The sequence below is a fragment of the Halichoeres trimaculatus genome, unplaced genomic scaffold (genome assembly GCF_033239565.1).
Source record: "Halichoeres trimaculatus isolate MK-OKI-2021-1 unplaced genomic scaffold, fHalTri1.1 fHalTri1_scaffold_1, whole genome shotgun sequence".
In the NCBI taxonomy this organism is placed as follows: Eukaryota; Metazoa; Chordata; class Actinopteri; order Labriformes; family Labridae; genus Halichoeres; species Halichoeres trimaculatus.
In genome coordinates, this window is record NW_027437179.1 from 972,980 (window position 1) to 998,755 (window position 25,776).

Genomic DNA, 25,776 nt, shown 5'->3' on the forward strand with positions numbered 1-25,776 from the left:
TAAACCATTTGTTTTCTGGGCATAACCAACACAATCAGAAACTGTGGTGATCTCTGTGCTTTGTTGGACCTTCCTCCAGTCTCCCCTGCGGAGCAGAGGCAGCGCTCTGCTTTCCCTCTCTCTCCTGCACCTGTGGCTGATTCACCTGCGCACCTGACACTCATCACACTCATCAGTGGGACTGCTCTTAAGCTCTGTGGAGTGAGGAGTTCACCACCAGAGTATTCCAGCACTACGCACGGTACATTGGCTGTGAACTTAAGTATTTAAGATTCAAGTTTGAGCTTTTGAAAGTTATCAAGAACTTACCCTTATTCTCTTCTTGTTTTTCCTCCAGTGCCTCCACGAGCCTCCTACAAGCTGCCCGGTCTCAACCACACTGCCACGCTCTCACCAGCTCTCACCAGCACCACCGGACACTTTCACCTCTAGGATTCACTCACCTTCTTGGACCCTCACGGAACACTCTCACCCCCCCTGGATCCTGGATAGCTTCCCTCACTTGTGTTCAATAAATAACCTCTAAACTGCTTCTCTGCTTCAGTCTGCTTTTGGGTTCAATTACAACTGACTCTGAGGAGTCGAAACAAGTCTTTATTTGTTATTTTAGTTTTTGGGCCGGAAAAAAAATAATAATAATAACGGTTTGTTTTTTTGTTTTTGGCCATAAAATTAAAAAGCAGAAATTGAGCTCAATTTCTACGCACAGAAATTAGTATTTATTTTGTTTTATCATTTTTGGCTAAAAAACGAAAAAACAGAAAAACATAAGGCGTAGAAACGTAGAAAAATGTAGACTTGTTTTCTATATAATCTTTATAACCTGTATTTATTTGTACACTTCTTTTCATTTGCCAATACCTTTCTCACAAATTGTTTCCATTTTGTTCCTCTCTTATTTTTGTATCTGCTCTATATTAATTCTTGCTGCTGAAACGCAATATAATGTCACACAGTGCGACATCTGCTGGTCATTTTTGGTAACAAGTTTTGACGTCTTTGCTGTAGGATTTTATGGAGATGTGAGGCATTTATTTTTCCAATGGCAAATGCAGTGCCCGTCGACAGACTGTCATAGTACATCCTGCCAAAGTGTTTTCATCTTCAAAATAGACACAATGCGATATGGTCACTCAGCTGCATGAACAGGCAACAGCTAGGCTAATACAAAAAGTTGTTGCATTATCTGATCCGAGCAGTCATGGATTAAACAAAGGGTTAAATGCTGATTTATCAGGCCAGAGTCTCCAAAACACTCCTTTTAATACAGTGGCAAGTCTGTCTGTTTAATTCTGCTATATACACCGCGAACTTAATTATTAGAAAAATCGAAAAAAAGAAAAATGTAACAAAGACAAATTGCTGTCATAATTTTAAAAAGGCTACGGTAGTCAATAATGATGAATTATTAAAAGCTGAAGTGTGCGGTGTCTATTACAGTAGGAGTGTCTATTTGACCACATTTACAGTAAATTTTGTGTGGACAGTGTCAAACAGAAGAACTGTTATTTTGAAGAGTAGAGTGAAAGGAAGCACACTTGTCAATCAGAGAGCCCGCCCACCAATGAAACGAAACATGGAGTGGTAAGTTTTTGATTATAGAACAGAAAACAAGAAATTCAGCTGAATCTCCCTTTTTGTATTTTTTTATTTTTTTTTATTTTTTTGGTGGGACAAAAAGAAAAAAACAAAGAAAAAACTGTTTTTGTGCTTTTTAGTTTTTTGGCCAAAAATGAAAAAAAAATGAAGACTCGTTTCTGTGCCAAGAAATTGAGCTGAATTTGTGTTTTTTTAATTTTATGGCCAAAAAACTAAGTTATTTATTTTGTTTGTTTTTGGCCCCAAAACGAAAAAACAACAAAAAAAAGACTTGTTTCTTTGTTTCTGATTGTGTCGGTCATGCCCAGAAAACAAACCGTTAAAAGGTACCTTGGTCGTCACGCTGCACAGCACTGCTGGGTTTCAAAGCCCCGCCCACTAACAAAATGAAATATGAAGTTGAATTTTAATTTTTGTGTGGAAATCAAAACAAAAATGGGCTGTGGGCTTTTTGCGCAGAACACAAAAACAGAAAAAAACAAGCTGTTACCGCTTCTTTCTTCTTTTTTTTCACACAAAATCAATCAACAGCTTGATTTCTTGTTTCTGCTTGGGTCTTTACAGTTTTTCACGATTGCTTACACACATTTTCTGAAAGGATGCCTCATATTCTCAGAACTCTACACACAAATCAAAAAATCACTCACACATTTCTCAAAGCCCCTCAATTCTCCTGCAAAATGAAACTTTACATCCAAAACAGTGTTTATTCTTCTCAAAATGGTGTTTTGTCTCCAAATGACACACACAAACCACTAGATGAACAAACATTTCTATGAACCAGTTGAACACTGATGTGCTCAGTGTAAAACACTGTGATTACATAATATTCATCATGACTCGAGCCTTGTTGTGTTCAGTGTGACACTTCTTGCAAAATATTTTAGAATTTTTTTTTTTGTTTGTTTTTTTGACTCAGAACACAAAATGGCCGATGATGTTCCTTCCACTTCCACGTCTTTTTGTGAGGTTGAATCCAACCTCATAAACAAAGACTAACTGGTGCTTCACTGCAGCCACCTCTAGCTCAAGGACTCTCTGAAACACACAGGATTATATCAGAAATAGACATGGAGTGGTCACTATTGTGAAATACATTCATTATGATTCCAAAACTAAAACATTTATAATATTTACAGTTTTCAGGGTATGCATCAGTTACAAGATTGAAGAGGACTTACTTGCACATAGTTATATCGCAGTTCTTTGACTCTGTCTGAATTGCGTTCAAATGGAACTCTGTAGATTTGTTTCATCTTCAGAGAATTTCTTCACAAGACACGGTCCAGAGTGGATAAACTTATACTGTAATACTGTACTCACTGAGTGCTGTGTTGAATTGCAGTACAACAATTTTCTAATACTAGTAAGACTAAATTTCTTATTTTCATTTTGGAAAGTCGGGATGATGGATGCTACTGTGTATCTGCTCAAATTTGGCTGCACCCTTTGCCCAGCCTCCCTCATTGTTAGACCATGGTTCACCACATGGTCAACCAAAGTGGCCCCGATCTCATCAGAGATTATGGCCCTCATCCTTCATCGTCCCGTCCTCGTCCTCCGCATCCTTCGCGTCCTCCTCTCATTCTCACACCTCTGGCTCTCCCTCTGATTTTCTTGGCATCCATTGTTCCAAAACAGAGAAACTCACCTGTTGCCCTTTTATGCTAAAGCTCTGATTGCTAATTGTAAAATTGTGTGACAGGTGTTTACCCATGTGATGAGTCAGTGTGCATAATAGGAATATTCATTTTACTGTGTTGAGTGGCATTGTGTTCTTTGTGAAAACAGGAAGTTTACTCCATGAAAATTGTGCCAAAACTCAGAGAATTGTGTGTATTGTTTTGAAAAAAGTGTGTTGTAGATCTGCAGTCTGAGTGTAAAGCAGGAATTGTGCTTATAGTTTAGCAGACTTGGTTCATGGAGTTGGTGCATTGGTTATACGTTGTGGTCATCGTGTCTCAGGCACCAAAAATTGTGTGTAAACAATCGAGAAAAACTGTAATACCCAGGAAACAGACTGATCATAAATACCTTGGTCAGCAGGTAATGGATTTTTGAATTGGTATCATATTGAAATAATTTATCATGAACCGTAGTGTGTGGTTAAATTGTTTAGTTAACCAAGGTCTGCTTTTATTGATTCACACAGACTATAAACTGTAGAAATAAATAATTCATCAATTTTTGACGACATATCACCAAATCATGACAAATATTATCTCAGGACATGTTCTAAAACATGAACAGGTCCAGGCCCATTAACATTCAAAAATCAATCTTTTATTAACAGAGACCTGAAATCAAGAGAAGTAAGTTTTATCTCATTTCAGCCCACCATGAGCAGAGCTTTGCAGCATTTAGCAAGTTACAATAGGAAGGAACAACTTTCCTTTAACAGACAGAAACATGGGACAGAACCAGACTAATGGCAGACGTATGACTCCATGTCAGTGAAGAAATGAAATACACAAAGCCAGACTGTTTCTGAACCTGTAATCATGTTTATTTTTGCTTTACAATCAGACATCTTATCTGAAGACAGCTCCGAGTGGACACATGGTGAATTTCAGTTTTTCATCCCCTCACTGGTTTCATTTTTCAACGTGAAAGGTTCCAACATGTGCATGATTCAAAACACTCCAAATCATTTTACAGAAAATATAAAAACATTGTCAGATGACGTTGGCTTATACATTCAGGTATGTTTGGATTTAATTCACAGGTTGTATCACACACACCTTCAGACTCATACAGTCAGCCATGTTGAGTCACACACACCTCTTCAGCAGAAATCTTCAGGTAATCAACAGGACAAAAGATTGGAAACATCTTGTCAGTGAAAGTGTGTGTGAAGGTGTGTATGCGTGTGTTGGTATCAGGATCAGAGAAGGACAGCTCTCCTCTGTCCCAGTCCAGTTTCACTCTGATCCTCTGGAGACGGTTCAGACCTGGGAAAGGAGTGTTTCGGTCGGATGGTGTGTGTACTGCCCATTTACCTTTATTGCAGCTCATTCCCCACGTTGCAAAATTGTCCTTATCCCTCCTCGGATCAAGCTTTGGGGTCACACCCAGTAACCAGACTTTAGTGTCTTTGATCTCAATAACCCAGCTGTGCGTCCCTGAAGTAAAGCCCTCAGAGCCCAGGACACCGAGGTCTTTCTGTCTCTCTGGGTTTTCAAGAAGCTCCGGTGTCTCTCCTCGACTCACAGTGGTCAGATCCTCAGACAGAATCAAATATTGACCAACGGTGTTTGGGTCCAGGATCACAGGCCTGTAGGAGACCATGTCCTTCATCCTGATCCAGATGTTGTAGCTCAGGTTGCCCAGGTGTTTGGCCTGCTCTATCAGAGCTCCGAAGGGCAGTTCTGGATCCTCCAGCAGGGGGCGCTGCTGGACTCTTTCCACTGCAGCCTTGTAGTTCTTCAGGAATGAGACGTCTCCAGCTCTCAGCTGCTCCTCTGTGTCTCTGACTGTGTCTGAAAGAGCTGCTATCTCTCTGCTCAGAGCCTCCATTTGCTCCTTCATCCTCTGACTCTTCTGCTCCTCTTCCTCCCTCAGTGCAGACAGCCTGGCCTCCTCTTCCTCTTCTAGAAACTGATGAAGCTTCTTAAACTGCTCCTTAATCTGCCCCTCTGTGTGTCGGGCCTGGGCCTGAATGTGTTTTTGAGTCTTATCAAATGTCACCTGAGCTTGTTTAAAAACCTTTAACCTCTTCTTTAAAGGCTCCAGACTCTCCTGCAGAATCTTTCTGGGCTCTCCAACAGCTTCATCCATGGGTTTGAATCTGTGGTTGGTGTGCTGTTCTGAATCTCTGCAGATGAGACACACTGGCTGCTGATGGTCCAGACAGAAGAGTTTGAGTTTCTCAGAGTGCAGACTGCAGAGATCCTCTGAAGGTCTCTGACCTCTCTCCAGTAAGAAGGACTCACACAGGTTCTTCAAGACCAGACTAACTGGAGGATCTGAGTTCAAGGATCTCTTCTGACAGAGTGGACACTCTCGTGTTGGTCTCTCTTTCCACCAGGTCTGCAGACAGACTTTACAGAAGCTGTGGCTACATGACAGAACAACAGGGTCTCTGAAGACCTCCTGACAGACTGGACAGCAGAGATCGTCTTGAAGTTTTGAAGCCATCTAGTCTGTGAGTGAATCTGAAAAACAGAGGACAGCATGTTAGAACAGGAAGTTGTTTATCCTCCCTAATGAACAAAGTTTCATTGATTTACCCTAACCGTGAGTCTGACAGGGTTCAAGTCCCAACAGGCTCATTCACAGGAGATTTAAGTGTAGGCACTCAACTGTTAAAATGGATAGGTCTGGGGAGTCAAGCCGATCTGATGTAGTCGTGACTTTCATATACTAATGAGCCATTCACAGCTCTGCTGGTGTGTGATGATTCCCTTGAACTGAAGGTAGAGAGACCTGCGAACAGCTCTGGCTTTGGGAGTAACTGGCACAGGAGCGTTAGCGGGCGGGACCAGTCACACACATGCAGAAGGTGTGGCACTCTCTGAGAGTGCTGAATGTAAACTCTGAGATGTTCCATTGCTTAAGGTAAGGGATGGGTATCAGCAAGGTTTCATTGATACCAAAATAAGATTTTTTTTTTATTGAAACCCGTGCCCTTTCTGATGAAAAAGGGACGTAGTAAGTTTTCTGTGTCTGCAGCATATGGTTGAGTTCATAAGTGATTAAATATTTAACTGGTAACTGGATCTGGATATCGCTGTGCATAATTAAATCTCGATAAGTAAAAATTGCACGTCACGTTAAATTAATGTGCTGTTTTGTTGCAGGTTATATGATATTGACTGAAGTGGTCTATCTAGTGTCTTGAAGTGGTTATAGTATTGTCTCCTTGTTTGGAAATTTGCCGTTGTTATGAAGTAAGCCATGAGCCTGCATATAGCCTTTCTCTTGTCAACCTGTTACTATTTGGTATTTGCCGTTTTCAGTATTGTTTAAAAAGACTACATGTAGTATGTTTATGAGTTGCTGAAATCCTGAATAATGAAGACGGAGTTGTACCGATGTAAGCTAACCGCTACTTTGTTTACATCGTTTTGGTAAATTCATTCATTTTCTGATCCGCTTATCCTATTCAGAGTCATTTTGAATGTACTGAATGGGAATCTGGTGTTAGGGAGTAATGATCATTTCTTTGTGAGTTCGGTTCTGCAGTAAAACTTGAAGCTGAACATTTTGAAACAAAGTTATCCCGGTAAACTGTTATCATCTGCTAAGCTAAGGGAGCTGCAGACCAGACGACGTGTAAAGAATTGATGAGGGAAAACATAAAGGCTGATGATATCGATTCTTAATCTTAAGTGCCCTTCTTTGTGTTTGTGTGGTTCTGTAATCCACCACGTTGCTCTCCCTCTCGAAATCTCACTGCACCTTCCTGGCTGCTCAATCTGAGGCTGCTGTGAGCAGAGGTGGAAACAGCCGCTCCGGAGACCTCTGCCCAAGCTTTTTCTCTTCACATTAACACATCGACTTCTCCATAGACTGAATATATCTAAGAGGAATCTTACCGTCTTTCTGCCTCGGTGCCGTCTTCAGGGAGTCAGGGAATGGACCTCTCCTTCGGCCTGCATACAGTCCTCTCTGAGCTGGAGGAGGACACTGAAAGTTTTTATTTTCCCGCTCCTTCTTCTGTTTGATTCATTGGCGGTTGGCAAAGCAGTTTAAGGCGCGTTAGCGCCACCTACAGGATTGGCGTACGGCAACGAAATGAGGCAGGAGAACACACACAAACTTTGTGTGTGTGTGTGCGTTTGTGTGTGTGTGTGTGTGTGTGTGTGTGTGTGTGTGTGTGTGTGTGTGTGTGTGTGTATACACATACTAGAGCTGTCAAAATGAATGAATTAAAACAATCAGGTTAATCAATCTGATCAATTTACTCCTCTGCTGTGCAGAATGACTCAAAATCCCTGAAATGTCTCTGGTAACGGATTATGGGCAATTTGTTCAAGTAGATTTGAGTTTAAATAAATAAATGAAAAAATAATTTAAGAGTAGTCGACCAACATAAAGTACTATGCACATTTTGCTGGAAGAAGTTCTCTTTTTTGCTTTGGGGCTTCAGTAAGTCCACTTCAGATAAGCTGACACAATTGCAAAGTGGGTTGCAATAAATTCAAGACCTAGGTCTTAACAATGTTACAGTTTTTCTCGATTGTTTACACACATTTTCTGAAAGGATGCCTCATATTCTCAGGACTCTACACACAAATCAACAAATCACTCACACATTTCTCAAAACCCCTCAATTCTCCTGCAAAATGAAACTTTACATCCAAAACAGTGTTTATTCTTCTCAAAATGGTGTTTTGTCTCCAAATGACACACACTAACCACTAGATGAACAAACATTTATATGAACCAGTTGGACACTGATGTGCTCAGTGTAAAACACTGTGATTACATAATATTCATCATGACTCGGGCCTTGTTGTGTTCAGTGTGACACTTCTTGCAAAATATTTTAGAATTTTTTTTTTTGTTTGTTTTTTGTTTTTTTTTGACTCAGAACACAAAATGGCCGATGATGTTCCTTCCACTTCTACGTCTTTTTGTGAGGTTGAATCCAACCTCATCAATAAAGACTAACTGGTGCTCCACTGCAGCCACCTCTAGCTCAAGGACTCTCTGAAACACACAGGATAATATCAGAAATAGACATGGAGTGGTCACTATTGTGAAATACATTCATTATGATTCCAAAACTAAAACATTTATAATATTTACAGTTTTCAAGGTATGCATCAGTTACAGGATTGTAGAGGACTTACTTGCACATAGTTATATCACAGTTCTTTGACTCTGTCTGAATTGCGTTCAAATGGAACTCTGTAGATTTGTTTCATCTTCAGAGAATTTCTTCACAAGACACGGTCCAGAGTGGATAAACTTATTCTATCAACATTTGGAAAAATGTCATTGTTTTCTCGTACTTTTCTTTGGATTTGTCGTAATGTAATGGCATTATTCTCCAGGACCATGTTCACAATTTGATTTTCCTGTTCTAGATACAGTAGACGCTCCCCACCTCCTCTTGATGGTCGTCTTTCAGCTCTGCAAATACAGAGAGTGAAATAATGTAAATATTGTGAAGGGATAAAAAGAAGGAATACATTTCTCAAATAAACACTTTACTGTTTTACAGTCCTTCAGAACAGTCCACTGGTAATACTGTAATACTGTACTCATTGAGTACTGTGTTGAATTGCAGTACAACAATTTCCCAATACTAGTAAGATTACATTTCTTACCTATTTTCATTTTGGAAAGTCGGGATGATGGATGCAACTGTGTATCTGCTCAAATTTGGCTGCACCCTTTGCCCAGCCTCCCTCATTGTTAGACCATGGTTCACCACATGGTCAACCAAAGTGGCCCCGATCTCATCAGAGATTATGGCCCTCATCCTTCATTGTTCTCCTCGTTCTCCTCATCCTCCTTGTCCTCCTCGTCCTCCTCGTCCTTCGCGTCCTCCTCCTCTCATTCTCACACCTCTGGCTCTCCCTCTGATTTCAATGTTGGCATCCATTGTTCCAAAACAGAGAAACTCACCTGTTGCCCTTTTATGCTAAAGCTCTGATTGCTAGTTGTAAAAATGTGTGGCAGGTGTTTACCCATGTGATGAGTCAGTGTGCATAATAGGAATATTCATTTGACTGTTTTGAGTGGCATTGTGTTCTTTGTGAAAACAAGACGTTTACTTCATGAAATTTGTGCCAAAACTCAGAGAATTGTGTGTAGTGTTCTGAAAAAAGTGTGTTGTAGATCTGCAGTCCGAGTGTAAAGCAGGAATTGTGCTTATAGTTTAGCAGACTTGGTTCATGGAGTTGGTGCATTGGTTATATGTTGTGGTCATTGTGTCTCAGGCACCAAAAATTGTGTGTAAACAATCGAGAAAAACTGTAACATCCACAGCAACCTATCCAAAGCAACACCAAAATTAATCTGATTTAATATTTTCATTGTTTATATATTTTATACATTAATATATCCTTTTTACCCTTTTTTGGTTTGTTTGTTTGTTTTTGGTTCCCAATGCACAAAAATTAATACATACGGTTTCTGCATTAAAATCAATTAAAAAATTTTTGACAGCATTTCATGTTTTAAATATAAACTTATATATTTATATTGATATATACATTTTGAATTAAATGAGCTCACATGATGGAGTGAAATGAAACTATCACCTCTTTATGGTTTGTTCAGTAGTCTAATTTGTACCATGTCCTGACACCTCACAAATTGGCACCATGATTGATATACCAGTCTACCAGGAACACGGTCTGTTTGCCCCGATTTTGTGGACCATGGTACACATCCATGTCATCTGTTGCCACCAAATATGTGGTGGGGACAGCAGACTATGAACAGCTGACAAAGGAAATCAGAGCAGCTAAGAGGAGCTACTCTGAGAAGCTGAGAAGGCAATTCTCAGCGAACGATCCTGCTTAGGTGTGGAGGGGCCTTCAAGAGGCTATCAGCTACAGGAGATCACCCCCCCACCCTGTAGAGAACTATTGTTTCATTCCCCACAATATAATCACATAAATGTGAACTGTGTGCAAAAACGCGACTATTTTATAACAAAAGACGTTCATGAGATCACATCCTATGTGCTCGTCTTGTGGTACGAATAATCTGAAAACTCTGGTCTGCCCGTGTGTAATTGTGTAGGATCTACACACATCTTGGACGCTTGGATTGACCAAAACGACCACAAATGAAAATTAATGAGATCAGTTTATAGGTGAACAAGTTTGCAATATCAAAAATGTTTTATCTGTATCTGACACAGAGCAGGTTGGTGTGTCCCTCTGTCACTTCTACATGAAACTGATGCAGACCTGGAAACAGCTCCACTCCCTCCTCAGTCTGTGACAGGTTCAGGCTGGAGTCTGCAGCTTCTTTCAGAGCTCAAACATATTTTTAAAAGACAACTTTCCACCTTTCTGGACCTGAATAGAAACAGTTAATTATATTGTGGCTTCTAATATTCAGACATCACAGTCAGATTAGTTAATCAAAGTATAAATAAAGAATGTTTAAATTACATCTTTCAAACTCTGCTGTATTTTAGTTTGTCACATCCACACTGCTGAATCACTGCAGTGATTTCTTTGCAGGTGAGCTTTTTTCACAAATAACACGGTGTCATTTCTCTCCACTGTTACTGTGGCGTTGTTGATTACCAGCATGAAGGAGTTCCCTTTTTCTCGTTATGTGTCTCTCCATGTTGTAAATTCCCTGGGTTCAGTCAGCTGAACCTTGAATATTTTGGGGCGTGTTATGTAAATTACGATTATTTTCTGCTGCCACATTTATCAACAGCTGATAGAATAGAATAGAATAGAATAGAATAGAATAGAATAGAATAGAATAGAATAGAATAGAAAATACTTTATTTATCCCTGAGGGGAAATTCAGGAGTCACAGCAGCAATCAAGAAAACTAAAGTAAGAAAGTGTATAGAAAGTGAAAAAATGTCCATAAGAAAATAGATGACAACATCCCGTCCACCACTCGTCCACCACTCTCCAGCCCAGCCAGTCTCCACCTCCACAGGGTCCAGGACTGAGCCTCCCCAGCAGTCTGTTCAGTCTCTGTCTCCTGGATCCTGTCTGCTCACAGCAGGCGAAGCTCCTCCAATGGGGCGCCGGCGTCCGATGTCAGCTCCGTCAGCCACGTCCGTGAACAGCACGATGCCGCTGGGTTAGCACAGCTAGCTCATCCATCCCACCGGAGATAGATCCCACGTTCCCAACAACGATGGATGGAAGGACAGGTCCATGTCGTCACCTCCCAGCTCACACCTGAGAACCAGCACGTCGTCCTCACTGCCTCCTCCTCAGCTCGAGGGAAATCATCAAGCCCTACACTAGTTAGCATTGACATGCTACAGGCTGCTAACAGCTAATTTCACATGTAAACAATGCAGCCATGGTTACATGTAGGATCTCCAGACAAACACAGGAGAAAAGAAAATATCGCTGAAGCCACAAAAAGTTTGGTGTCCGTGACCAACAATGAAACATACAAAGTGATGATCCACTCCAAATACAAAGATGACAAAAAAGAGACAAAAAAAATTACAAGAAACGGACAAAGAAGAGAGAGCTACTGCAACAGGCAGCTACGTGGGCAGCGCCTAGCAACAAGAAATTAGATTAAGTTTAAATTAACAATAATAATAATAATAATGATAATAATAATAATAATAGTAAATTAACAAGAAATTAATTAGGCGTACACTGTGAATGGTCCTGGTCCTGGTACGCACGTGAAAACACATGTGAACGTTGCCTTAAACTCGTTTTTACACCCAGATCTGAGCAAATTCCCATGCAAGATTGATAAATAAGGTTCACTGTGAGGAGAAACCTGCAGCTGGAGAAAATGTCTACACAGTGCCGCTACCACAGCACACTTTTCACCAGGAAAGACCTTAATAAACCGACTACATGCAGCTGCTGATCGAGACACTGTTCACTGTGATCAGACTATGGGCGTATTCAGACCTGGACTGTTTGGTCCACTTTAAATGGACCAGGGTTCGTTTCCCACGCTGGTTGGACTTTCCATGCAGGTGTGAATAGACTCAAACGAACCCTGGTGCAGACAAAACAACCGGACCGAGACCCACTTTTTGAGGTGGTCTCGGACTTTAATTTCAGTCTTCTGATGTTAAGTTTAGAATTCTTATCTGTATGAGAAAGACAAAAAATATGACTTCATCTACCTTAAAGTTAAACAAAATATATTCTTAGCAGCTTATACCCATTTCCCTTGGTGGAAGGGACCAAGGTAGGTTTGATCAGTCTGTTTCCTGGGTATACAAGACACAAGCAGAAACCAAAAATCAAGTTGGTTTTCCATTTTGTGCAAAAAACACACACAAAAAAACTTTAGGCTAAAAAGCAAAAAACAAGAAACAGACAGTTTATGTTTTTTTCATTTTCGCACAAAAAATGAAAATTCCACTTCACATTTCATTTTGTTTGTGGGCAGGGCTTTGAAGCCTGACAGTGCTGTGCCCTTCACAATAAAAGTCCCTCTGTCAGGCACGGAGAACTGGCATTTAGTGCATTCCCTGCATTTATTCCAAATCAACACAAGTGGTGTACACAGTACACACACACACACACACACACACACACACACACACACACACACACATATATGCTATATGAGTCAGCACTGAACTATATTGGTGTTTTAATCAGTTTTGCGTCCATCAGAATATTCCTTTAAATACAGAATAAATAGGCACATCTTGTCAAAAATAACTGTAAAAAAAACTAAAAAAAAAAAAAAAACTATAAATATTGGTCTTCTCTGATTGGGCTACGATTTCTGCTGAATTGATGTCACTATGCAGAAGTAAGTATCTGGCGTACCAGATGTTAATCTTGCTTATTTCACGAAGGTCATCTCTGAAAGAAGTATTAACGGTCATGAATCGTATTAGTTTTGGGTACAGTTTTGTTACACAGTATGTTTTTCACGAATAGAAAATAAACACATAATGTCAACTATCTGTAATTTACATACAGTAAGTGGGGGGCTTTCGTTGGCATGTGCAGCATCTATGCTCCGCCAGCAGAGCTCGTACTTCAGCAACAACTTTCTAGGAGGTCCTAATGGTGCCTCCGTGTTAAGGTTGAAGGACTGAGCTGTTTTCTGTATTCACACCATTTGTGATCAAGTAATGCTGTCAATTTGTCGCAGAAGATCGGATGTTTATCTCTGTATTGTTGAATTGAAAATATAATGTTTGAGACAATTGTTTTATTGCAGTATTGTCAGTTTAAAAAGACTGGATTGTTAGCTATGCATCCAATCACCTCGGCCATTGATTGATGTATACATCTGTATGTTTGGTTTACTGTTTTAACAACATGCATTTCAACTTAAACACATCATCAGATGAAAAGCCACTCTACCATTCAAGAGTGGAAAAAATCAGAGCAGGGTCTCATGTTGCTGTTCAATAGGCTAGTTGGTGATTTTAATCTGGCTTGTACCTGTCACAGAGGGAGCTTCTTTTATCTGCACCAAAATTACATTAGATCCACAACCAAGATCTAATTCCAAACAGAGCTCTGCATGGTTTGGAAAGTGAGTAAAGTGAGGTTACAATGTAAAAATCAGCTTATTTCACTTTCACAGACTGATTCATGCCTCTGGTATTGTATGTAGAAGAACATTTAGCCCCAAAATGACTTTTAGAACACATCAACACTTCTAAATATCACTCTGATGCAAAAATGTCCCGTTTCTCGTTCTTTGCGCAGAAAACAATAGCGAAAAAATGAGTCGTTCTCTGTTCTTTTTGGGACTTTAATACCCAGGAAACAGACTGATCAAAAAAACTTTGGTCAGCAGGTAATGGATTTTGAATTTGTATCATATTGAAATATTGAAATTTAAATGTTGAAATTTTATTAACAGAGACCCAACATCAAGAGAAAAAAGTTTTATCTCATTTCAGCCCACCATGAGCAGAGCTTTGCAGCATTTAGCAAGTTACAATAGGAAGGAACAACTTTCCTTTAACAGACAGAAACATGGGACAGAACCAGACTAATGGCAGACGTATGACTCCATGTCAGTGAAGAAATGAAATACACAAAGCCAGACTGTTTCTGAACCTGTAATCATGTTTATTTTCGCTTTACAATCAGACATCTTATCTGAAGACAGCTCCGAGTGGACACATGGTGAACTTCAGTTTTTCATCCCCTCACTGGTTTCATTTTTCAACGTGAAAGGTTCCAACATGTGCATGATTCAAAACACTCCAAATCATTTTACAGAAAATATAAAAACCTTTTCGTTGACGTCATGGAAATTGGATTATACATTCAGGTAATTTTAGGTGACTCTACATATTTACATTATGGAGTAAAGAATTAAACAGCTGTTGATCCGTCCCAACAAGATTGATGGTCCTGATGATGACTCTCAAGTAGAGACAGAAACGTTTTTTCAGGGCTGATACAGACAATCAGTAGTCAATAAAGCCAAGATATCCATTTGGAAAAGTGAAAATATTTGGGTCAAATTTTGTTTAACACCTTTAAGCATATGTTTATTAGCAGCAGTTGCCTTATAAAGTTAAATGAAAACAAAACAGAAAAAAAGACTCCATAAAGTTTTCTACAGGGGGGTCATGGATTGTATCACACAAACCTTCAGACTCATACAGTCAGCAATGTTGAGTCACACACACCTCTTCAGCAGAAATCTTCAGGTAATCAACAGCACAAAAGATTGGAAACATCTTGTCAGTGAAAGTGTGTGTGAAGGTGTGTATGTGTGTGTTGGTATCAGGATCAGAGAAGGACAGCTCTCCTTTGTCCCAGTCCAGTTTCACTCTGATCCTCTGGAGACGGTTCAGACCTGGGAAAGGAGTGTTTCGGTCGGATGGTGTGTGTACTGCCCATTTACCTTTATGGCAGCTCATTCCCCAGATTATATTGTCCTTATGGTCCCTATTGTACTTCAGCTCGTGCTCTGGGGCCACACCCAGTAACCAGACTGTCCTGTCTTTAAGCTCAATAACCCAGCTGTGCGTCCCTGAAGTAAAGCCCTCAGAGCCCAGGACACCATAGTGTTTCTGTCTCTCTGGGTTTTCAAGAAGCTTTCCTGTCTCTCCTCCGCGCACAGTGGTCAGATCATCAGACAGGATCAAAGCTTGACCAACGGTGTTTGGGTCCAGGATCACAGGCCTGTAGGAGACCATGTCCTTCATCCTGATCCAGATGTTGTAGCTCAGGTTGCCCAGGTGTTTGGCCTGCTCTATCAGAGCTCCGAAGGGCAGTTCTGGATCCTCCAGCAGGGGGCGCTGCTGGACTCTTTCCACTACAGCCTTGTAGTTTTTCAGGAATGAGACGTCTCCAGCTCTCAGCTGCTCCTCTGTGTCTCTGACTGTGTCTGAAAGAGCTGCTATCTCTCTGCTCAGAGCCTCCATTTGCTCCTTCATCCTCTGACTCTTCTGCTCCTCTTCCTCCCTCAGTGCAGACAGCCTGGCCTCCTCTTCCTCTTCTAGAAACTGATGAAGCTTCTTAAACTGCTCCTTAATCTGCCCCTCTGTGTGTCGGGCCTGGGCCTGAATGTGTTTTTGAGTCTTATCAAATGTCACCTGAGCTTGTTTAAAAACCTTTAACCTCTTCCTTAAAGGCTCCAGACTCTCCTGCAGAATCTTTCTGGGCTCTCCAACAGCTTCATCCATGGGTTTGAATCTGTGGTTGGTGTGCTGTTCTGAATCTCTGCAGATGAGACACACTGGCTGCTGATGGTCCAGACAGAAGAGTTTGAGTTTCTCAGAGTGCAGACTGCAGAGATCCTCTGAAGGTCTCTGACCTCTCTCCAGTAAGAAGGACTCACACAGGTTCTTCAAGACCAGACTAACTGGAGGATCTGAGTTCAAGGATCTCTTCTGACAGAGTGGACACTCTCGTGTTGGTCTCTCTTTCCACCAGGTCTGCAGACAGACTTTACAGAAGCTGTGGCTACATGACAGAACAACAGGGTCTCTGAAGACCTCCTGACAGACTGGACAGCAGAGATCGTCTTGAAGTTTTGAAGCCATCTAGTCTGTGAGTGAATCTGAAAAACAGAGGACAGCATGTTAGAACAGGAAGTTGTTTATCCTCCCTAATGAACAACCTGATAACCAACAATGGATGAAGGTTAATAAAACTACACCAACACTACCAATCCCCTCCAAATCCTCCAGTCTCAGGAGGATGAGTTTGGCTCACTGGAAGCTCCTTAAAAACTCAACCTCTGAGACCGTACATGTGTGGAACTTTCGTTGTGAGCACCAGGTTAATGCACAAAATTCAATTAGCCAACAATAAGACAGACATTCTTGAATGTTTCTTAAAGCACTTTATGGTATTGACACTGGGGTTATTTTTATTCTCCATACTTAATGCTGCATTCCTTGACAACTAACTACCAGATACTTTGAATGGTTCTTGTTCAATGAATACTTGTGGTTCTATAAAGTATCTTTTAAAATTTTTATTGTTTTTTTTTGGAGAAGATGGGAATTAGTTGTATTTAAGTTAAGTTTAAGGATAAATCCTATATCAGGATATGCATCATTAACAGAAGATAATATTACCTACATGGAGATGATGAGTCTTTGCTTAGTTTTTATTTAAGCTTTGTTAGCTTTTTACGAAATATAGTTCAGGCAGAAGAGTTTATCTCCAGTTTTGGACTAAATATAGCCCTGGAGTGTGTAAATATGATAAAACATTCAGTGTATTCAATGTCATACAATATTACTCATAGATAATAAACATTAAGTGGTGATACTAATTTTTATCTATAGCAGTAAAAGTGGAAGGATCCCCAGTTGTAACACAATAATTCAAGAGTGGCCAATGGCTAGTGATTTGCTGACCGTTCACAGGAGATTTAAGTGTAGGCACTCCAACTGTTAAAATGGATAGGTCTGGGGAGTCAAGCCGATCTGATGTAGTCGTGACTTTCATATACTAATGAGCCATTCACAGCTCTGCTGGTGTGTGATGATTCCCTTGAACTGAAGGTAGAGAGACCTGCGAACGGCTCTGGCTTTGGGAGTAACTGGCACAGGAGCGTTAGCGGGCGGGACCAGTCACACACATGCAGAAGGTGTGGCACTCTCTGAGAGTGCTGAATGTAAACTCTGAGATGTTCCATTGCTTAAGGTAAGGGATGGGTATCAGCAAGGTTTCATTGATACCAAAATAAGATTTTTTTTTATTGAAACCCGTGCCCTTTCTGATGAAAAAGGGACGTAGTAAGTTTTCTGTGTCTGCAGCATATGGTTGAGTTCATAAGTGATTAAATATTTAACTGGTAACTGGATCTGGATATCGCTGTGCATAATTAAATCTCGATAAGTAAAAATTGCACGTCACGTTAAATTAATGTGCTGTTTTGTTGCAGGTTATATGATATTGACTGAAGTGGTCTATCTAGTGTCTTGAAGTGGTTATAGTATTGTCTCCTTGTTTGGAAATTTGCCGTTGTTATGAAGTAAGCCATGAGCCTGCATATAGCCTTTCTCTTGTCAACCTGTTACTATTTGGTATTTGCCGTTTTCAGTATTGTTGAAAAAGACTACATGTAGTATGTTTATGAGTTGCTGAAATCCTGAATAATGAAGACGGAGTTGTACCGATGTAAGCTAACCGCTACTTTGTTTACATCGTTTTGGTAAATTCATTCATTTTCTGATCCGCTTATCCTATTCAGAGTCATGTTGAATGTACTGAATGGGAATCTGGTGTTAGGGAGTAATGATCATTTCTTTGTGAGTTCGGTTCTGCAGTAAAACTTGAAGCTGAACATTTTGAAACAAAGTTATCCCGGTAAACTGTTATCATCTGCTAAGCTAAGGGAGCTGCAGACCAGACGACGTGTAAAGAATTGATGAGGGAAAACATAAAGGCTGATGATATCGATTCTTAATCTTAAGTGCCCTTCTTTGTGTTTGTGTGGTTCTGTAATCCACCACGTTGCTCTCCCTCTCGAAATCTCACTGCACCTTCCTGGCTGCTCAGTCTGAGGCTGCTGTGAGCAGAGGTGGAAACAGCCGCTCCGGAGACCTCTGCCCAAGCTTTTTCTCTTCACATTAACACATCGACTTCTCCATAGACTGAATATATCTAAGAGGAATCTTACCGTCTTTCTGCCTCGGTGCCGTCTTCAGGGAGTCAGGGAATGGACCTCTCCTTCGGCCTGCATACAGTCCTCTCTGAGCTGGAGGAGGACACTGAAAGTTTTTATTTTCCCGCTCCTTCTTCTGTTTGATTCATTGGCGGTTGGCAAAGCAGTTTAAGGCGCGTTAGCGCCACCTACAGGATTGGCGTACGGCAACGAAATGAGGCAGGAGAACACACACAAACTTTGTGTGTGTGTGTGTATATATATATATATATATATATATATATATATATATATATATATATATATATATATATATATATATATATATATATATATTAGGGTGTCAAAATTAAAGCATTAATCAGGTTAATCAATCTGATCAATTTACTCCTCTGCTGTGCAGAATGACTCAAAATACCTGAAATGTCTCTGTTAAAGGATTTTGCGCAATTTGTTCAAGTAGATTTGAGTATGAATAAATAAATGAAAAAATAAATCAAGAATAGTCAACCAACATACAGTTTTATGCACACTCTTCTGGGAGAAGTTCTCTTCTCTTGTTTCGGAGCTTCAGCCTGTCTACCTTGGACAAACTGACACAATTGCAAAGTGGGTTGCAACAAATTCAAGACCTTTTAACATTGTCGAGGACGTGGTTTTTAGACAGGTTTTGCAAGTTGCTTTTCAAGATGCATTGTACAAGGCTCCATCAAGAAGATTTTTGGGAACATGAACTCTTAATAGTGTTTAAGAAACACAAGAAGTGCAAACATATTTCCTTCTTTCTTGAGACTGTTTACTCAGGCAAATCCATGACATATGATTGCCGCAAGCGCATCTCTCGACAATCGTTGTAAACAAAGCGGGGTGTTAGAGAGCTGTGTTGGGCCAAAACATCTTACCATAAAAGTCTCTAAAGTTGTAGCAGCACTCTCTGTGTCTCAGTGTGCTGACTCTGATTAGATTGCGCTTCATGTAAACAGATGCTGCACGATGATGTCGGCAGGCCATGCGTGTATGAGGTACCTGCTAAAGTCTGGTTTATATAGAGATAGTGTGACCGCTGGCCGAACTTTCCAGCCAGGGAACGGTATTGTGGAGGGGCAATCGGGCTGTAAGCAAGGCACGGTTTGGATGGCCAGCGTGACTGCGCCCTGAGAAGCTGAGAAGACAATTCTCAGCCAACGATCCTGCTCAGGAGGGACCTTAAAGAGGCCATCAGCTACATGAGACCATCCCCCCACCCTGTAGAGAACCCCCAACTACCTGAGGAGCTGAATCTGTTTCACATCAGATTTGAAAGAGACTTTTTCACACACCCCACTCATCCCAACAATAAAGGACTACCTGCGCCCCTCAACAACCCCCACTGCAACCCCACCCGTACTTAGGATCTGTGAAGATGTGTGCCATCAGTTCCAGGGACAAAAGACCAAGAAGGCACTCCTTGGCATGTAAATATGTCCACGCTAAAAAGGAAACTTGACCAAGAAAACGGTGCCTTTCAGGCAAGATAGGAAACAGATTCCCTCTTCACCGGATTCAAAGGCAAACCAATGTGTTTTGTGTGTCTCGAAACAAAATCAGCTATTACAGATTTTAACTCAAAGGGATAGTTCAGTTTTTTTGAAGTGGGGTTGTATGAGCTCTATATGACCACTAAGGACATTAGATACAGTAGAAAGTTGTCTCCTCTCCCTCAGTAAGACACAAACTTTAATCGATGGTGACGAGGAAATAGACGCTAACAGGGACAGATGGTACCAAATTCAAAGGCTATTTTCTCTGCCTGCAAGAACTAAAATCAAAAAGTAATACCACAGTTTAAGAGTACGCTACATCAAATATTTTTTAAGTGCATTAAGTCTTCAGAAATATAAACATTTATCCGGACCTAACTAACTCATGTGTCCTTACGCGCAGCGCTAGTGCGCTCCGTCCCCCCTCCTTCTTTCAGCTGTAGGGAATGTAAACAAGCTATGCTTCGAGCGCTGGTTGTAGCCTCGTGTAAGTTTGATCAAGAATCGTAGTTCTTTTGTTTGTACTTTAAGGATTGTGAGGCAGCGTAGGAAATTCAAAATGAGTGACGATGACAGCGACAAAGAAGTTTCATTCACTTTGGAACCAAAAGGATACCTGTATGAACCGAAGTAGCCACACAGAAAAGAAGCTGCTACAGATGGAGACTGAAAGGAATACAGAAGAGACATCCACGGACACTGGACATCGAGACAGGTGTTGTCACTGAAGCTTTCTCCAGGACTTCATTGTCTGGGACAAACTAAAACAAGTGGAAGCTACGCTCATGCAAGCAACTTAAATGACCCAGCTTTACTAGTCTGATTTAGGCCTACCCTTGGCTTAATATAAGCCTTGTTTGTGAAACCGGGCCTTTGTGTCTCAGTGGTGGCATGAAAACTTGGACCAGGAATTTTCATTCAGAGACTTTTAATTAAAAAAAAAATAAAGTAAAAAAAAAATCAAAATATTTCAAATACCTTTAAAAGAAATCTAAATAATTAAAATATAAGAGTAAAAAATGCCAAAAATTATTTAAATATTATTTTCATGAATTAAAATTTAGGAGTTAGAGTTTGGGACAGCCACCTCCTAATAGAAAGTGATATAAAAAGAGGATTTTTAATATATTCTATTTGGTGCTATCTCAATTAATTTATGCGATAAAATAGATCACAACATGATATTTTTATGTTTGCAATGTCTGAACTCTTAATTGTTTTTAAAATATGATTTTCACTGTGGGACATCATGTTGAACAGATTGGTAGAATGGTCTACATACAGTTGTACAGAAAAGAGGATGTCATACATTTATCTAACAGTCAACAGAGAACAAGCTGAATGCAGTAAAACATTTCCCTTTTTCAGATCAGTGTGGTGAGTCAGGCGTCAGCAGGTGTCTACCAACCACTTCCTCGGTGATACACACATAATACAGTGAACTTTCACATTTACATTTAAGTATGAATCACGTGTTCACAATCCCAGGTTCCTGTTTGCTGCAGAATATCTACAGACAGCAGACAAAACTCTCCCTAATCTGGGATTAGGCTTTGACACCTACCGTTGAGTCTCTCTCTCTCACACACACACACACACACACACACACACACACACACACACACACACACATACACACACACAATCTGCTGGTTATGATCACAACTATAGTATGGAAACATCCTCTCAGGCCCCGTTTACACGGAGACTCCCGCAATGATTCTTCCTTTGCGTTTTCAAAAGCCACCCGCGTTTACATGAGGACGGCGTGAAAACGATCCGCGTTCATACGACTCCAGGAGGAGAAGTCTCCTCTTCTGTTCTTTCTTTTTTCTGCCGTTTTGTTGTGTGAGACGGTCGGCAATCCAACCATAACACGTATTACCGCCACTTACTGGTTCAACTGGAAATGTGGCTGAGCGCGGAGCCTTTACCTGAAACTGCGAGTGCGCATGCGGTGACGTTAGCGTTTCACCCTGAGACGCTCTGCTCTGTGTTTACACGAAGCTGGATGGAGGAGCGGATTCAGATCTTTCCACTCTGGGGAGCGTTTTCAAAAGTTTGCGTTTTCACTGAAAACGCAACGTGGTCTCGTCTAAATGGAAGGCCAAAACGCAACGAAATGTTTGCGGAATCGACCGTTTTCGGCGTCGTGTAAACGGGGCCTCAGTCAAAGAGTGTGTGAAAGTGTGTATGTGTATATCAGATCATCAACCACCTGATGTGTCTGCCATCATCACCACTTCATCCAGAGAGACAGAAAGAGCCTCTGGGAGTCTCAGCTCACTTTGTGATTTATTCAGAGCAGAAGGAAGAAAACATCCTGTTCTTCACCTGAGTCTCTCAGGTAACTGTAAGCATGTACCAATCCAGTTAGACTCTGTGTGGCCCCACTCACAGGCTGAACCCCTCCTTAAAAAGTATAAGTCTACACATGAGCATCAGCTGACAGATCTGGAGACAAACTGTTCGTAGTGTTTTACATGATGATAACATTTAGATGGTTACTGTTACCCAGACCTCCTGGGGTAAAATCTTCAGGTTATTACAAGAACCAAAGTATGGAAACATCCTCCCAGTGAAAGTGTGTGTGAAGGTGTGTATGCGTGTGTTGGTATCAGGATCAGAGAAGGACAGCTCTCCTCTGTCCCAGTCCAGTTTCACTCTGATCCTCTGGAGACGGTTCAGACCTGAGAGAGGAGTGTATGGATCTGGTGGTGAGCCTGCTGAGTATCTACCTTCATAGAACTGTATTCCCCATAATCCAGATGTTCTGTGTCCCTTCCCCTGAGCAGACTCTGGTGACACCCCCAGTAACCAGACTGTACCGTCTCCAACCTCAACATCCCAGCTGTGAGTCCCTGAGTTAAAGCCCTCAGAGCCCAGGACAGAGCGGGAATAATTGACCCTCTCTGGATTATCAGGGAGCTGCTGCTCCTCTCCTGGTCTCCCAGAGGTCAGATCCTCAGACAGGATGAGTTTAGATCCAGCAGTGTTTGGGTCCAGGATCACAGGCCTGTAGGAGACCATGTCCTTCATCCTGATCCAGATGTTGTAGCTCAGGTTGCCCAGGTGTTTGGCCTGCTCTATCAGAGCTCCTGAGGGCAGCTGTGGATCCTCCAGCAGGGGGCGCTGCTGGACTCTTTCCACTGCAGCCTTGTAGTTCTTCAGGAATGAGACGTCTCCAGCTCTCAGCTGCTCCTCTGTGTCTCTGACTGTGTCTGAAAGAGCTGCTATCTCTCTGCTCAGAGCCTCCATTTGCTCCTTCATCCTCTGACTCTTCTGCTCCTCTTCCTCCCTCAGTGCAGACAGCCTGGCCTCCTCTTCCTCTTCTAGAAACTGATGAAGCTTCTTAAACTGCTCCTTAATCTGCCCCTCTGTGTGTCGGGCCTGGGCCTGAATGTGTTTTTGAGTCTTATCAAACGTCACCTGAGCTTGTTTAAAAACCTTTGACTTCTCCTTTAAGGGCTCCAGACTTTCCAGAAGCTTCTTCTTGTGTTGTCCAGCAGCTTCATCTATGGGTCTGAATCTGTGCTGGCTGTGTTTCTCTGAATCTCTGCAGATGAGACACACTGGCTGCTGATGGTCCAGACAGAAGAGTTTGAGTTTCTCAGAGTGCAGACTGCAGAGATCCTCTGAAGGTCTCTGACCTCTCTCCAGTAAGAAGGACTCACACAGGTTCTTCAAGACCAGACTAACTGGAGGGTTGTTACTCACTGATAAGGTCTTACAAAGTGGACACTCTCGTGTTTTTTTCCTACTCCACCAGGTCTGCAGACAGACTTTACAGAAGCTGTGGCTACATGACAGAACAACAGGGTCTCTGAAGACCTCCTGACAGACCGGACAGCAGAGATCCTCCTCTGAGCGTGAAGCCATTTAGACTGTGAGTGAAACCGAAAGCAGAGGACTGGATGTTAAAACAGGAAGTTCTATGGAGCCAAAACGTAGACTATAATGTTTGACACTGCAAGTCAAATTTGGTATTAAAAAACATAACCTGGAACTAAAAAAAAGAAACCTTGGCATTAAAAAAATGTGTATAAAAAGGAAAAAGCCAGAAAGAGAAAATTAAAAGGTTGTGATCAAAAACAAAAAACATAATTGAAATTATAAACTGTCATTGATGAAACATCAAATAGATGAAATATTATTTGAATTCAAAAATACCAAAATGCAGAAATGAATACAAATTAAATAATATAACATTTGATGTCCCGACAGGCTCCAGGAGGTCTGACCTTTGACCCCATGTACCAGTGTGGCTCATTAATGTCATAATCATATACAGAGGGTAAAACAACTTTTGGATGTGTCACTATTTTTACCATGAATACATTTCTAAAGGTGCTGCTAATGTGAAATTTTCACCAGATGTCAGTAACAACCCATGGCACTCACATATGCAAAGAAATCAAGCACAGCTTCCCAAAGTACTGCAGGGTGTCATATAACAACTTCTCCCTCCTCTGAATCTATCTGAGAGGAATCTTACCGTCTTTCTGCCCGAGTGCCGTCGTCACACAGCCAGGGGAAGGAACCATCTCTCTGCCTGGTCGCTGCTTTCACAGCCAGAGGAAGGATCTGAAAGTTTCTGTTTCCCAGTTCGGAGATCACAGAACATGGCCTCATGCATCATTTGAATAAAGGGTGTGCTTTATCTTTTTCCAACCCTCAGCTTTGAACATCCTCTCTGGGAGTCGTTCTCTAACCAGTAGTCTGTAGGTGTTTAGTTTCAGCCTCTGTCTTTTCTCTAAAATGTGTGAATATTTCTTTTTAGTGTCTTCTTTTCATAAGTCCTGGGCTTCCCCACCAAAGGCTGGTACTTTGACCTTTTCCTTCCATTCGTATTGTCTGAAAACACCTTAAAAACTGTCCCAGGTATTTCAAACATGCTGACAGAGTGTAAGACAAGAGGAGGAATGATGGAGTCATTTAGGGTTGACCGTGTTGACATGAATACAGTCTGTGGATGTGTTGTAGAAAAATGGTGCAACCCAGAACAATAAATCAAACTCACCCTTTCATAAGTGCTGTGTTCAGGAAGTAAAGACAGACACACAGGCGCAGTTCAAATTCACCACAATGAATTACAGAGGGAACCATGCTCACCACAGATGCTTTATTTTGAGAGGACAGGAAACAGGAATTCAGACAATAGAAGCAAAAAGAAACAATTCATCTTACGCAGAACTAATAAGAATCCAGAAATTACCTGTGGATGTGACTGTCTTAGTCCAGAACTGATTCTGCATCAATGAGAAGATGAAGACAGAAAATGTTGAGAACATTTCTCTGACTGTAATCCAATCTGAACGCTGGTTCGTGGACTACAGGCAGGACAACCCACACATGCACTCCCATCAAAGTGATCCCAGTCTGACAGCAACGTTTACAGCATAGTTTACAACAAAGTTTACAGCAAAGTTTACAGCAAAGTTTACAGCAAAGTTTACAGCAAAGTTTACAGCAACACATCCAGGAGATTTCATCAAGACTGATTGACTGTAATCCAGCCTGAACCAGCATGTGGGCTACAGCCAGGACAATCCACATATTCAACCCCGTGTGCGGAGGGCGGAGTACTGGAGTTTGCTGACCCAGTGGTCAGCAAACTCCAGTACTCCGCCCCCAGAAGCTATGCAAGTGGAAAGAGCTGGTCCACTCACTCTCTGGTCTCCTTTCATGAAGGTGGGAACCCCCACCCTGCCACTTCACAGGCAGTGTCCTGGGACCTCCACATCAAACTGAAGGAGCATCTCGGGCAAGACAACCCAACAAAAGCCGCATTTCCACCAAGCAAACCGGTTCGGTTTGTCTCAGTATGGCATGCATTTGGTGGCGTTTCCACTGACTTATCCCGGGATAGATCCCCATATAACCGAGACAAGCTGTCCCACTTTTTGGGACCCTTTGTTATGGGTGCCAGACTGAACGGATGCGCTCTTGGAAGGTGGAG

The 25,776-nt window shown here is 41.4% G+C and overlaps 4 protein-coding genes across 5 annotated transcripts in view; 1 reads left to right on the forward strand and 3 right to left on the reverse strand.

Annotated features, from left to right (window-relative positions):
* The window catches only part of grm7 (glutamate metabotropic receptor 7), a 378,422-nt gene that overhangs the window by 302,803 nt on the left and 49,843 nt on the right, over positions 1–25,776 (forward strand). The gene's annotated exons all lie outside the window — the stretch shown is intronic.
* LOC141790304 (nuclear factor 7, brain-like) lies at positions 4,152–7,264 on the reverse strand. The gene is made up of 2 exons (XM_074670133.1): positions 7,137–7,264; positions 4,152–5,753 (listed from the first exon to the last, which is right to left on the reverse strand). The coding sequence occupies exon 2, from the start codon at positions 5,734–5,736 to the stop codon at positions 4,357–4,359; it is 1,380 nt and encodes a 459-aa protein (XP_074526234.1). The 5' UTR covers positions 5,737–5,753; positions 7,137–7,264; the 3' UTR covers positions 4,152–4,356.
* On the reverse strand, positions 14,318–18,440 carry LOC141790155 (E3 ubiquitin-protein ligase TRIM35-like). The gene is made up of 2 exons (XM_074669871.1): positions 18,313–18,440; positions 14,318–16,236 (listed from the first exon to the last, which is right to left on the reverse strand). The coding sequence occupies exon 2, from the start codon at positions 16,217–16,219 to the stop codon at positions 14,834–14,836; it is 1,386 nt and encodes a 461-aa protein (XP_074525972.1). The 5' UTR covers positions 16,220–16,236; positions 18,313–18,440; the 3' UTR covers positions 14,318–14,833.
* LOC141790231 (nuclear factor 7, brain-like) lies at positions 22,300–24,381 on the reverse strand. The gene is made up of 2 exons (XM_074670000.1): positions 24,313–24,381; positions 22,300–23,701 (listed from the first exon to the last, which is right to left on the reverse strand). The coding sequence occupies exon 2, from the start codon at positions 23,694–23,696 to the stop codon at positions 22,314–22,316; it is 1,383 nt and encodes a 460-aa protein (XP_074526101.1). The 5' UTR covers positions 23,697–23,701; positions 24,313–24,381; the 3' UTR covers positions 22,300–22,313.

Excerpts from the sequence above, each read along its gene's own strand:
- LOC141790304 (XM_074670133.1), bottom strand. The coding sequence starts at position 5,736 with ATGGCTTCAAAACTTCAAGACGATCTCTGCTGTCCAGTCTGTCAGGAG.
- LOC141790155 (XM_074669871.1), bottom strand. The coding sequence starts at position 16,219 with ATGGCTTCAAAACTTCAAGACGATCTCTGCTGTCCAGTCTGTCAGGAG.
- LOC141790231 (XM_074670000.1), bottom strand. The coding sequence starts at position 23,696 with ATGGCTTCACGCTCAGAGGAGGATCTCTGCTGTCCGGTCTGTCAGGAG.